This window comes from Blastomyces gilchristii (genome assembly GCF_000003855.2).
Source record: "Blastomyces gilchristii SLH14081 genomic scaffold supercont1.3, whole genome shotgun sequence".
Lineage (NCBI taxonomy): Eukaryota > Fungi > Ascomycota > Eurotiomycetes > Onygenales > Ajellomycetaceae > Blastomyces > Blastomyces gilchristii.
In genome coordinates, this window is record NW_003101680.1 from 2,042,412 (window position 1) to 2,056,021 (window position 13,610).

General features: G+C 47.5%; 6 protein-coding genes across 6 annotated transcripts; all 6 read right to left on the minus strand.

Annotated features, from left to right (window-relative positions):
• Window positions 1-1,179: 1,179 nt before the first annotated feature.
• BDBG_02158 (SNF2 family helicase/ATPase) lies at window positions 1,180-5,730 on the minus strand. The gene is made up of 3 exons (XM_002627441.2): window positions 5,588-5,730; window positions 2,432-5,411; window positions 1,180-2,347 (listed from the first exon to the last, which is right to left on the minus strand). Exons 2-3 carry the CDS (start codon window positions 5,228-5,230, stop codon window positions 1,928-1,930), a joined length of 3,219 nt encoding a protein of 1,072 aa, XP_002627487.1. The 5' UTR covers window positions 5,231-5,411; window positions 5,588-5,730; the 3' UTR covers window positions 1,180-1,927.
• Window positions 5,731-5,792: 62 nt separating this feature from the next.
• Window positions 5,793-7,941, minus strand: BDBG_02159 (SIR2 family histone deacetylase). The gene is made up of 2 exons (XM_002627442.2): window positions 7,266-7,941; window positions 5,793-7,159 (listed from the first exon to the last, which is right to left on the minus strand). Exons 1-2 carry the CDS (start codon window positions 7,606-7,608, stop codon window positions 6,483-6,485), a joined length of 1,020 nt encoding a protein of 339 aa, XP_002627488.1. The 5' UTR covers window positions 7,609-7,941; the 3' UTR covers window positions 5,793-6,482.
• Window positions 7,942-7,945: 4 nt separating this feature from the next.
• BDBG_02160 (uncharacterized protein) lies at window positions 7,946-9,918 on the minus strand. Its single transcript, XM_002627443.2, has 2 exons — window positions 9,118-9,918; window positions 7,946-9,024 (listed from the first exon to the last, which is right to left on the minus strand). The coding sequence occupies exons 1-2, from the start codon at window positions 9,179-9,181 to the stop codon at window positions 8,276-8,278; spliced, it is 813 nt and encodes a 270-aa protein (XP_002627489.1). The 5' UTR covers window positions 9,182-9,918; the 3' UTR covers window positions 7,946-8,275.
• Window positions 9,919-10,087: 169 nt separating this feature from the next.
• BDBG_16493 (uncharacterized protein) lies at window positions 10,088-10,627 on the minus strand (the record flags this gene model as incomplete). The annotated part of the gene is made up of 1 exon (XM_031724439.1): window positions 10,088-10,627. The coding sequence occupies one exon, from the start codon at window positions 10,625-10,627 to the stop codon at window positions 10,088-10,090; it is 540 nt and encodes a 179-aa protein (XP_031576910.1).
• Window positions 10,628-10,846: 219 nt separating this feature from the next.
• Window positions 10,847-11,224, minus strand: BDBG_16494 (uncharacterized protein; the record flags this gene model as incomplete). Its single annotated transcript, XM_031724440.1, has 1 exon — window positions 10,847-11,224. The coding sequence occupies one exon, from the start codon at window positions 11,222-11,224 to the stop codon at window positions 10,847-10,849; it is 378 nt and encodes a 125-aa protein (XP_031576911.1).
• A 183-nt stretch (window positions 11,225-11,407) lies between these two features.
• On the minus strand, window positions 11,408-13,387 carry BDBG_02162 (uncharacterized protein). Its single transcript, XM_002627445.2, has 2 exons — window positions 12,418-13,387; window positions 11,408-12,311 (listed from the first exon to the last, which is right to left on the minus strand). Exons 1-2 carry the CDS (start codon window positions 13,009-13,011, stop codon window positions 11,910-11,912), a joined length of 996 nt encoding a protein of 331 aa, XP_002627491.1. The 5' UTR covers window positions 13,012-13,387; the 3' UTR covers window positions 11,408-11,909.
• Window positions 13,388-13,610: the final 223 nt, after the last annotated feature.

A 13,610-nucleotide genomic window follows, 5' to 3' on the forward strand; every position in this document is an offset into this window, starting at 1 on the left:
TGGGTTCTTTCTGTCGCTTTCCGTTTCACCAGGGATTTTCCATTTTTGCGCTGTTTTTGGTCTGCCCCTTGTTGTTGGGTCAGCCCTCCCTTTCGCCGTGCTATGATTGGCTTAACTGCCCAAAATACTCACCTCAAACCCCGTTTATCAATTCGCTCAGCTGCACTTTTTAGAGCATGGCAGCTCGAAGCACCTCGTTGGACTTCAGAGGATGATCCCCACTCAATTCGCTGTCGAGAGTTTCGATATAAATCTTGAGCCACGCGGTTCTTCCTCGGAGAACCCATGCAAAATAAATATCGGCAATTCACTCCCAGGGTTTAAACATGTCACGGCTCGTTTAGACAACATGGAATCTGGCAACCCGAAAGGGATCGGAGAAATTTTGCTGATTGTTTCTGGATGCCATCCCCTCCCTAGGAAGTCCGAATCATTCCTTCGCTCTTTCATCAAGTCAGGCATCCAGTGCTAGCCACCGGATATGGAGGCTCAAAACACACATACCCATCCTCAGGGGCCTAGCTCATTGGATCCATGCACCCTCTCGACACCTTCAGCCCCCCAGACGCCAATTCCCGAACCTCTGCGGCCCAAAAAATTCTTCCATTGCCGATCTTGCTAGCCACTTCACCGCATCTTGGAGGAACTACATTCATGCATTATTGGCAATAATAGCGACAGGCCGATCGAATAACTGGAAACAGGGCCTGCGTCCTGCGACATACGACAGACGACAGACGACAGACGACAGACGCATGGCCTTTCTTCTTGTCACCACTTTTTCACGCGTGGCTTTGAAGTTAAACTACTTACAGCCATAAAAAAAAGAAAAAGAAAAGAAAAGAAAAGAAAAGAAAAAGAAAAAGAAAAAGAAAAAGAAAAAGAAAGAAAAAAAGAAAGAAAAAAGAAAAAGGAAACGATTAATACGGCATGTATGCACGCCACAGACTCCATTGCCTCCTTGTCATACCTCTGTCCATGCTGTGATACCTAGTTACTGTATCTGGCTGAAGATCGTCTGTTTCAGTTAGTGAATAAGCCCCAAGTTAACGAGCCGGATGAAAGACGCGCAAAGCGCAAGGGTAGATTGGGAGTTGCGAGAAAGAGAGGGAAAAAAAAAAAAAAAAAAAAAAAAAAAAAAAAAAAAAAGAGAGAGAGAGAGAGAAAGAGGGAGAATTATTTCTTTCTCAGTTTACGTGTAGTGTAGCAGTGTAGCATGATGGGCTTAAACAAAGAATAGAAATCCGTAATGCCGTATATAGGGATACTATAGATGAACATCATTATCCAAAAGATACGTACGAATTACGCAATCTCGGGGGTAATGATGGTTTGTTGCAAGGGTCCTCTTTATACAACCATATACTATGTATGTATCGTCGGTGGGTTGCTCAAGGCGGTGCGCCGTAATTATTATCGATGGGACTGCTATAATGAATTTGCCCAGTGTTCCTCTATCAATGCAAATTTCAATCGTGACATCATTAAAATAAACAAAGATACATATACATCACCCCTATGTGACAGACACTCTATTACTCTATCATGTAGTTTGTCATTTTCCGTTGTTCCCAAACAAGCCGCACGTCCAGTATGACACGACCAAAAATTGTGATTATAGGCAGGCAAGAAAAGGGGCAATTAAAAGGGGAACCACCTAGCTTCTAGAAGGAATCGAAGGCCCCATAGAAAGGAAGAACAAAACCCCCTTTTGAAAAAAAAAAAAAAAAAGAAAAAGAAAAAATCAGATCTAGATCATTTCCCATACCCAACAACCATATGCAAAACCATATCCAGCCCAAATCCCACCTAAAGTCGCCAGACATCACAGATATAAATATTGGAAAAACGGCAAAGAGGGCCGCTCAGCATATGCTCTGGCCCTTGTCTAAAGAGCACATGGGCTTCAAAAATAACTGTCTACCCTTCACCACCTCCGCCCATAAACAGAGCTTTCAGGCGTGGGCTGCCGACTACTATTCTTGCTCTGCATAAGCGGAGGCGTCGCTCTTCGACTTTGATCAGACGTGGACACGCCATGAAGAAGCCGATCGTCGTCATCTCTCGACCCTAGCAATCTTGTCTTCCCCGAAAGATCCAGCTTGTGATCATCCTCACCACTGTACCGCGCGCTAGCTTCATGGCTGAAGAGCGCCATCATATCCTTCATGGTGAGTTTGGCGGCGGCGGTCTTGCCCTCAATGGTGGCGTTGGCGAGTTCGCGTTTGCGTTCTTGAAGGTCGACGATACGCTCTTCCACGGTACCCTTGATGGTTAGTTTGTAGATTTTCACGTCGACCGTTTGGTTAAGGCGATGGACGCGGTCGATCGCTTGTTCTTCGACGAACTGTGATAGTCCGGTTAAGTGTTAGCCTAGATTTTGGAATTTTGAAAAGAAAAAAGCTTCGTGGATGGTGGAGACGGATCATACCGGATTCCAGAAGGGCTCCAAAATGACAACTCTGCTCGCAGCTGTTAAATTTAATCCGAGGGAGCCAGCACGCAAACTGCAGAGAAGTACTCTAGTCTTCGGGGAATTGCGTAGCCTATCAAGACTGTGTTCTCGTAGGTCGTTTCTCATCGCACCGTCGTAGCGCGCATAGCCAATATGAGAATCCTTCAGGAAGGGTTCGATTTTATTAAGCATAGAGGTGAAGAACGAAAAAACGATGAATTTGTAGTCCCCAGACTCTTTTTTTAGAATCTTCATTAGATGTCTAATCTTTGTCGAAGCAAGATGATCTGGAGTTTCGGGCTCATCATCGCTTTCATCGCCATCAGTTTCGTCCACATCCTCGTCAGAATCGAGATTGATAACTTCCGTTGTCTTCCCTGAGCCGTCTCTAGTTTCGTCTTCTTCATCCTCGTCGGTTTCAGAATCATCAGATCCTAGCCATTCACCGCCACCTTCAGCATCCTCATCATCAGTTCCACCAGTGTTCCCAAGTTTTTCAACCTGTCGTTCACCATCTGGAACAAGCCATTCCCCGTCATCATCTTCGTCGTCACTGTCGACAATGAGACGCTGCTTTTGCAATCGCACTCGACGCACTTCAGAAATCTCAGCGGACGAATTACGATCTGTGGATTCCCGGTGTTTCTTTTTATTCTTTAACTTCTTATCTTTCTTCTTCTTTTTCTTATCGCTCTTTTTCCGAGGGCTAATGGCTTGAGTCTGCAGATCGGCCTCGCATTCCGCACATCTACTCGCGCCACTCGTTGCTTCCTTGGAACTCAGCTCTGCCTGACAAACATCACAAAGTTTAGTCGTGACGCTTAGTCCACACATAAGATTAGCGATGCTATCAATATCTTCTTCTCCCTTGGCCGTTTTGGATTGGCTATTGCCTCCAAAATTGTTCATCAACACATCTTTGTCTTGAGCAAGGTCACTCTTTACAAGATCAGGATGATTGCACGCCTGGCGGAGACGAAGGAGAAGAACCAATGCGCTTGCATAGTTGATATTGTCGCCGCCAATCATGCGTTCTAGAGTCTTATCAGTCCGCTGTTCCAGCCGTTTGTAAAACGCCCGTTCCGCGGGGGTGAATTCCGCCTCAACTTTCAAGACTTCGCGATTGGTGATTCTGAATCCGTGTGGCGATTCCTTGTTTTCTCCCTTACTGTCAGAGCTTCCCTGACCCAATCCGCCATCCAATTTCAAGACATCTTTCGTCCGACGCTTCATAAACGCTTTGAGATAAACTTGTAGCCTCCGGATGGCTAAGCCGCCTCTCCCATTATTTAATGGTTTAGTGATCTGCTCTCGCCATGCTGCAAGATCATTGTACGGTTTAATACGGAGGAAATTGATCAAGCTCTGTAATTCATCCAGATTATTCTGCATGGGAGTACCAGTGAGACACCACCTATATTCAGATCTCAGTGCACAGGCCGCCTGGGTTGCTTTGGCATTGCGGTTTTTGATGGTATGTGCTTCATCAAGGATAATTCTGTACCAATGGTTGGCGAAACATCCTGTAGGTTTCTTTTCGGAGCTTGCATGCTCGGAACTGAGGGTACCATATGTGGTAATCACAACATCGAAATGCGATAGACTATCGGCGTGTTTCGTTCGCTGAGGTCCATGATATACACAGACGCGTAATCGGTGGGAGTCTGTAACTTTGCTCTCAATTTCGGATTCCCATTGCTTAATCAGTGCAAGGGGTGCAACCACCAATGTGCCTTTCCCAACTTCAGCGGGTATTTTCTTCTGTTTTTTATCTTTGTCCTCCATGGCCTCCACCTTTTCTTTTGGGTGGCAAGGGTTCGTAAGCATCAATGCGATCGTCTGAATGGTTTTGCCCAGACCCATATCATCAGCGAGAATTCCGCCTTTGGGAATCACGCCTCGTGTCTTTTTGACACCAGATTCCTTATCCCTCATCCAATCGACGCCCTCTCGCTGGTGGGGAAGGAGTTTGATCTTCAACCCCTCAACAGTGCCATCGTCTTCTTCCTCCTCTTCCTCTTCCTCGTCTTCTCCCTCGTCAGCGGTCCCACCAACAGCAACTTTCTGAAGCTTACTAGCAAGAGCATTGATCTCGTCCTCAATCTTTTTTCGACGCTGCCTCGTGCGAGGTTTATCATCTTCATCCTCAAAAGCGCCTTCCAACAGAGCCTTGATATTCTCATTTGCCTTTTCTACATCAACATAGCTATAAGCATCCATGGCGCCAATTTCTTCTTCATAGAGCCGGGCGTTTGTCGCAGTGCCAGTAAGATCGATGAAATTCTGCAAGTTGCTTAACGGTCTTGACATCTTCGGCTTTGTTAGAGAGGTGAATATAGGGATGGGAGCAGGTTGCGTGGTGCGATTGTTATTTGACGGCTTAACTATCTCGTATACACTGTCATCGCCTGGTAGCCTTCGAGAATTGCTGTACTCTGATGGCTTTACAGGTCGCAGGGGATCGTATCCTGTATATCTCTGACTCAGGGAGGAAATACTGCCTCCATGCTTTAGGGTCGTGGTTGGTGCCTGGTCATGATTGAGTCGATAATCCTTCCCCTGGAGTTGTGCTTCGGGTCGTGGCGGCGGCTGATGATGTTCTGGGCGTGGCTTATTGGCCTTCGGCATGATGAACGGGTGGCCCTTGCTCTGATGTAATGAACTTAGGGGAGCTGATTGCCCAAATCCTGGCTGCGAGGACTGTCTACTCTGGGCCTTGTCGTTCTTTTCTGCCGGAAGGCCAGGGGCCCGTGGAGGCTCTCGTTCCTTCACCATTGTTACAGATCCTCAGGTCCCCAGATCTTACCCAGACCAAGATTTTCCGGCGGTAAGAAGCCAGTAATTCTCACTGGCCCTGTCAAATTTTCGTTTGTCGTGGAGCCAATACCCTTCTATAATTCAACGCCAACTAACCGGGTCGTTCGTGTTCTATTATATTGACGGTGTGGGCGGATATCTGCTTGGAACATGGGAAAAATAAACGTATTAGTCTGATATCTTGATTTGAGGCAGCCTGGGTATCACACAGGTCCGTGATCTGCAGGTAAAAGATGTCCTTTTAAAACGCGGAACGCGAGGTATATATATTAGGGACAAACCCTGCTCTCGTGGGTGTCTAAACATTTTTCGTACCTTTGCTAGTTCCTGGTAGCAAAAAACTCTAGTATATGGCTGTGAGCATGCCTGGCAATAAATAGTGGAGGTTCAGGCAAACGACCACACGTTGTGGTTGTGTATCTTCTCAATATCTGTCGCCATCGCAGGTGTAGAGCGTTATGTTTTTCTGTGTTTGGATGTACGCAGTATGTCATGGCAACCACAATGCTTAGTCATATACCAAGCCAATTTCTGGACATTCCAAGGTCAAACCTCCGGACCAATTAAATTGCAGTTAGATTATTGGGGGGTGGAACGCTCAGCGGAAACGTTGGAAATATGGCGCCTTCTATTCTCAGCTCTCTAGATTGCGTTAAGATGTAAACTATTAATCCATTTTATCTTTCATCCAATTTGCTGAGCTTCTTTTCCATTATAAACTCACAGCACGTTGAAGTTAGTAGAAAAACGTTCCTACTAGCCATGACCCGCTAAGCACTTCCTAGCTAGGGTAATGCTCTCTTGCGTATTTTGTAAATACCTAGGTAGTTAACGCATCGCTTTAAGGCTGCATTTATAGCATTCATACTGTAGATATATAGTTAAAGTGTATAAAATTAGCTGAATAATCGCCTGCATATACCATGTTTATCCCGAGAAGCAATCCGGTAAGGGCGAAGTGGAACTCCCAATTGCCCATCGTGACGCATATCCAACCTTCGAAACCACAAAAAGAAAGCAAACCAAGGAGCCTGCCATAACCCCGATCACATTAACTTCCGAGGATACGTGTATATTCCTCTACCACTTAGATACCGAGAACGTGAAGCTGTAATGATAGACACAGGTCTAAATTTAAAGGGGGTTTGGCAATCTGAATTCTCAATCAAAGCGACAGAAAACACCAACCTACCAATATATCCCAAGTACATTAGACATCTCCAATAACATCCTTGAAAAGCTCAGGCACAATCATGCTTGCATCGCCCTGGAAAAACCAATCCCCAGGCCGCATCCCGGCTGGAGGCGTGTCGCTACTATCCATATTAATAACTGCCACACGCGCCCTTTTTTCGCGTGCCATCTCCACATATCCCGCAGCAGGGAAAACCTGCGCCGTGGTCCCGATGACAAGCATAAGATCAATCGTATCCGCATCCTCAATCCACTTATCAACATACTCTAGAGTCTTAGTTGGGAGCGATTCGCCAAACCATACCACGTCCGGCCGGAGGATATTGTTCTTGCATTGGGGGCACTGGGGTAGGTCCGCGAATGTGACGCGTGGAATGGGTACGTCTGCGTTGGAGATATCGAGCTCTACGCCCTCCGTATGTGCTGCGGTTGCTGTCTCCCCTGCTGAGGGATGAGGCTCGCCTTTCCATTCCATGGCAGTATAAAGAGACTTGGTAGCCTCTTCGCCTGTCTTGTCGTGTGCGGAGGGGACGGGTTCAGGAGCAGCTTTCGGGATATCAAGTACTGGCACGATGGGGTCATTGTAATCCTCTCTACTGTAATCACAGGAGGGAGAGGCGCACTTTACGTCGAAGAGGGAGCCATGGAGGACGTGGAGTTGGGATGGCGGATGGTTAGCTCGTGTGGAAAGGCCTATGTATTGAATTGTGCGCAACTGTTAACACTCACAGTCACTTTAACTAAGAACATACTCCGTACACAATGTATATGGCATATTAAAATTCCCACATGGTCATACCATCTACATTCTGGGTCAAAGTAATGAAATTGGGATTCCTTCTTGCCAACTCGGCGAGAGCGAAATGTGCTCTATTCGGTTTCGCTTTCAGAGCCATATGTCGTCTATAGCTGTAGAATTGCCAAACGAAGCCTGGATTCGCCTTAAAAGCCCCTGGGGTCGCGAGTGAGCTCGCAGGATAGGACCGCCATACCCCGCCAGCACCACGGAATGTTGGAAGGCCTGATGCAGCCGAAAGGCCGGCTCCAAGAAGGGCCACCACATTTCTAGAGTTCTGAAGATACTCCGAGAATGATCGTCTCTCCGACTCAGACAGGATCGACGGCTGAATTGCGGCAGCCATGCTCTAGGTTTGGGAGGTTTGGGAAGTTGAGGTTTGAAATGCGGGGTTTGGGGGCGGGACACTGAAGCTCAGAGATATATGGAAACAGGCTCTGGTGATATAAGTAGAGGAAATTATTCCTTTGTTCCGAACTACTCTCCTCTCATGAAACGCAGGATGAATGAAGATAGCAAAAATACCAACTGCATGGGACCTGATTCCGAGTTATTGGCATGGAGAAGGGAGGCTGGCTTGGACCTTCTGTACGGATTAGCTCTAGTGGAGTTTGCGGCTTGGCTTGCTGCGATATGTCCATATATGGACGATCCGAGGCCTTTAACTGGTCACTGGTCTGGTTGGTTTAACTAACTAACTGCCCGCTCCGCTCCCGTCAAAATATTTATCTCCCAATTTACCTAACAAGACGGTCACTGCCGGCGAAGCTGTGAACTCATTTAGAATCCAGACAGGTTCATACATTTCAATTCAAAACCATTATGAAGGATATTTATTCTCACTCTTAATTGCTGTGGAAGTAGTTATACGTTATGCAAGCCTACCCATTAATCTATACACAGTACGCTGTGGTGTCCATTTCTAGCCCCTATTTACTCCGTAGACTGCCTTCTTGCATATTTATAAACATATATATACCTATGTTTTTTTCTAAAAAAAAACCAACACAACATTAATGTTTCTCTTTCTTTGGCAACCCAGCCACCGCAGCGCCACGAGCATACGCCTTATTCCTCCCATTAACCTTCTCTATAAACCTCTTAATATGCTCCGGAACCTCTTCCACCTCATTCTCCGGTGCGGGAATCGGCTCCCCCATCTCCTGCCAAACAGGTACCACTCCCGTCCATACTCTGCTTGTAAGCTCTTTATCCTCACGGTCGTCCGTATCGTCCGACGGACCACCATCCCTGATCTTCCCACTGCCATCCACAATCCTCACCCGTAGTATCGACGTCGACGTCATTTCTACCTTGTTGGGCGGCACGCGCGTATTATCATAGCGATTCTCCACGACGCCGTCGGTCACTATTTTCATGGCCCAGTGCTTTTCCGCCTCGTCTGTGACAACTTGGGCGTACCCATGCAGTATGGCTGAGCGGTAATTGTAGCTGTGCGAGTTAGGGGTGAGGGAGAGGATGAAGCCATCCACGTGTGCGGCGGAGATGCAGACTGGGAGCCCCGGGTTCTCGCCCTCGCCGTTGGTAGCTCGAGCAAGATTCATGATTCGCGAACTGACGTAGCCATGCAGGTAGCAGTCCAGAGGCTCATTTATGTCTGCGGACGGATATTCGAATGAGCCCATCTGGCCAATCATGGGAAGGACGGCCGGGAATGGATCGTCAGGGCCTGCGGGAAAGGCAACATGTAGGACGGCAGATTCATTGACAATGGAGTGAATTTGGCCCAAGTCGTAGGTTCCTGGATCTTACGTATTAATTGATGGCTGCTGTCGGGGAGTAGAGGTATGTATGAATCTCTGTGGAAATAGGGTCTGTATGGAGGGAAGCCTACCCCGGTGTTTGTACCGGTTCAATGCGCTCCTGGGGAGTTTTGGATAAACCAGTGACTTCCCCATTGTCTCAATTGTTCCAAACCTGGTACTGTGACGCGATGGCGTAGCTTCAAACGTGATATAGGTATATACCCTTCGATATATACAAGAGAGGTAACAGCTGGATAAAGGCACTCTTTTCGGCACGGAGTATCCAAAATGCTTATCAAGGATTGTATAGATTCAGAGCAGGACGGACTGAATCACGGAAGAATTGGAAACCCAGAAAAGCTGAGGAGACTACTCAGCCTTAAATGTTTTTGCTCGTTTGTGTATGACTCCTCTGGTTGGAGGGGCAAGTCTGGGCTTGTTATTCCAGGGCTACCACCGGCGCACTTTTTGACAAACCCGCCACTAATTTTTGACGTTGACCGATGCTTTGCGCCCTTCCACTAGCTACTAATCATCAATAATGGAAAGCCACTGCCGTATTCTAAAACGTGTGGGGGGACGTTTTCGGTTTTCACAGCCTATCGGCGGCGGATTTGCGACTGAAGAATAATAGCCTCGTATTCGGCGCCATGACGATGAGCTCTTCCAACGCACGCAAAAATTCTCGAGCAAACGAGGCACGGATCAAAATTCATGCAAACTTAGAGTAGTTATATGAGTGATGTTATGGCTGTCTATTTAGGTCCGTCGGCCGATATACAGTAATGTACTGTACATTGTACAGTCCATGCATGTGCCAGAAGCACATCCCTTTTGGGGAGGATGCAAATGTCAATCCTCCACAACCTCCACAACCTCCACAACCTCCACAACAACCCATTTAACAGTCCATGCTGGCTCTCCCTCCTCCCAGTTTCCACATCACCCTCCGACTGACTTTATTTTGCAGTGAAACATCGGCAAATACCCACCCTTGGTCACTATTCATCCTCTCCCTTGCCTATCCCACCGCTGTCAAATCTAGATCTAGATCTAGATCTAGCTGTAAACACCCCTTCCTCCCCCATCGCTAGCTTCATTACCTCCCTCCCGATAGCTCTCGCCAATCCGTGTCCGTAGTGTCCCTCCTCCACATGGAGGGTACACAAACTCCCATCCAGCCCTAGAAAAAGCCCATGCCACAGGCATTTCCCCTGAGGCATAGTCAGGGGCCCTGTTGGCCGTACCCCCGGGACAAGAAGAGCTTGTATCATTAGCACCTCCATCGTAGTAGACCGCTACACTATGATTTTGCTCTAAGATCTCCTTCGACCGCACCTTCGACCGCGGGATATCGGTGCGACTAAGCACCAGATCCCCCTGTTGCGCCTGGACTCCCACACGACGCTTGAGGTCGTGGAACCGGTACCCTTGGGGAAGGCCACTATCACTATCATTAATCTCAGATGCACTCCCGTGTTCTTTACACGGTGGATCGTATGTAGACCGGTGGAAAATATATTTTATGTAAACTCCAGAATCGTGGGGAGGGATGCGGATTCTTGGTAAATGTGGTGGTATCTTCTCAGGGCCAGTCATCGTGGCCTGTAACAGATCGTAGATGTCTGTATGCAAGGTGCCAAACATGAATGATGTCGATGGATGGGGCGGAATCTTTTTAACGGATTTGCCGTGAAATGGAGTAGGTGGGTTGGAGTCAGGGGGGTGGTTACGTCCGTTCCTTTGCGATTCCAGATATGAGATATATGGCGGGATAAGATGTGTTTGGATGTATAGACATAGAGAAAGAACCTGAGCCTATATCTCTACTACAATTTCAGGCTCAAGAACGAGTTTGCTCCATTGACCTATAGCCAACGGCAGCTCCTCTATCGCAGCCCATTCCTGTATCGATGGTACGGAGGCCCCAGCTTCTACGCTTGAATAGAGCCACATTTGGGTTTCGCTGCCGGCATAGACATCCACGCTCACAACGAGCCACGGTGAGTACGCGTTGACGGATGCGGCTGTTGGTGCTGGGGGAAAGGTTGCGAGAATCTGTGCAGTTTCAGATGGGTAGATGAGAGAGTGCTGGATGCGCCTGAAGAGAGGCCCTGAATAGGGAAGATGCGCGGAGAGGAGGGGCAGCAGACAGCTCTGTGATTTATGGTGTCTATGAATGGCTGGAGCAGACATTGTGCCTGATCACTCTTACGATTGAATTTGGTGGATTTCTCTAAACCGTACAGAGGAGCATATCGGCTTTCTCATTTCCGTTTCTCAGTGCAAAAGGCCGACAATCCATTTAAGCTTGAACTCGGACAGAAACTATTTATATAGCTCACTGTTCACATCCATATCAGCCCGCTAAATTATTTAGCGCCCTGACGAAGCTCATAAGTGAACACATACTACAATCCCATCATCCTGCCTTTTAAACCACAGACTCTATACTAAAAGGATCATTGCTGGGGGTATTTTCTATGTAAGTTGGTGGAGAGCACTCCTGAATATCGACCGATACGAAAAAAGTGGACGAGTAACCACTTTTTCCAAGGTTCTACATGTGTATAATCTGACGTATTGAAGAAGTATCAAATCAGATGTTAAATATAGCAACACTAATCGATGATATCTGATAGTGCGAGACTGCTAGGAGACGATTGTGTAGCCTTCATGCTGTAACAAGCCTTTATTACCACTCTTAGTAAAGGATTTTAAAAAGAAACCGCCCACTGTCATACCACATCCCACATAATAAAAAACAAAAGATCCCTATTCTATAGAAATGCTGACAATCCTTCGGATAACACGATAAGAACCCGCACAAACCTACTGTTTCGCCTCGAGGAACAGACTCGACAGCTCCCATACCTGAAGCTCACCCTCCAGCATTCTCACCTATCTCCTGCAGGACGTCAAAAATCTTATACCGCAACCGATGCTCAGCCTCCGCCACAATCCAGCAACTCAGCATGATCATGTCCTCCGTGAGATTCCCCACATGTGGTCCATCGGGGTTGAGATCCTTCTCATCCTTCGCGCGACTGTGCGGGTTGCTGGCGAGTGCATCCACTCTGCGCGTAAAAGCAGCCACTGAGGATCCTCCAACACCATTATTGTCACCAATTGGCAGTTCATAAGCCTCTTCATAAACACGAAGTGCCCCAATGAACAGTTTCTTCTTATTTGGTGGCTGTCCGGTTTTGATTGAGCGGTGGTAGTGTGCTGAACGGCGCTTTTCAAATGTTGCAATTAGGGCGTGGTCGGAGGTACGGATGAGCTATGTAGAAATAATTACCATAATCATACGACAGCAACATACCATGGGTCACAATAGCGGCATAATGTAGCTACGTTACCTCTAGTCGGCTTCTGTGAATACGTACCTTCAAGCAATGAGACCAACCCTTGACTCCTTTCATGAAGCCCGTGGCAAATCTCCGTGTACCGGACCATCTATACCGTGTCCCTTCGATCTCAAACTCGACCTTCCGCGATAATCCCGACCGATGCATACGCACCAATATCACCTTCCCAGACACCGGCTCCTCATCCTTCAGCGGCTCCTTTGGCGGCTTTGATCCTCGACAAAAGAACTTGCGCAATTTCTCCTTACGTGCATAGCTCTTTGCTTTTCTGCGTCGGTCCTTGTTCTTGAGAATTTCGCTGACACCGTCCCCTAGCCAAACTTTGAAGGAGGTCCACATGGCAGTACGCCTGGCACGTCCGATGACGGTCGTCTCAGGGGTATATTTGGGGTTGTCCCCCCTGCAGAAGACCGGGACCCATTGGCTGGCATGTTTGTGAGGGACTTTGTTGACCACAAAATACTGGGCAGGTTCCGTATCTGAAGGGGCGAGCAGAGCCTTGTGGCCAGGGTACAGGCGGGTATACAGTTGGAGATATTTAGTTGGGGACTTGCTAGGTGGGACCTCCGAATTGTGTTCAGAGGGCCTTTTCGTAGGTTTTATCTCAAACATTGTGAGAATTTATACTGCGATTGGTTGTTGCCCATAGTAATGTTCGAAAATGAAGTGGTTCCATATCAGGATGAGAGGTCTGTGAATAATGGGCCACAGCGATGCCATCACTCTTTATAAATGTTCTGTCAACAAGGACGCCGCTCATGATGCTTCTTGAGGTTTGTTCATTGTTGGCGTATGATCTTCGTCGCAATACGAGCCTTCTCCTTGACAGGTTTAGCGTTGGCGTTGGAGGATGCCTCAGCTCTGTGACTTCTCCAATGAAGTGCCGCGCGTTGTGCCTAAGCGCAGATCATTGAGGTCAAGAGCCATTTTTATGCCTCTTCAACACTCGAAAAAATAAGAGCACAAGTTGAAACTGATGGTGATTGGTTTTGCGGTTAGTTTAAGCTTAACTTAAGCAAGTTAGTGATCCCCACTTGGAGCCTCTACATGCAAATCGACAACCACCAAAACCCACCCCCCATACTGTATATCCGAGCGGGATTCGTTTGATAGCAGGCATAGCCTTGTACTTATTTCTGTGGTGGAACATTCAAGTTTGTTTGGGGAAGATGTGGTGGAAGAAGTTTCCTCCTCGAAGAATTCATTGAGAC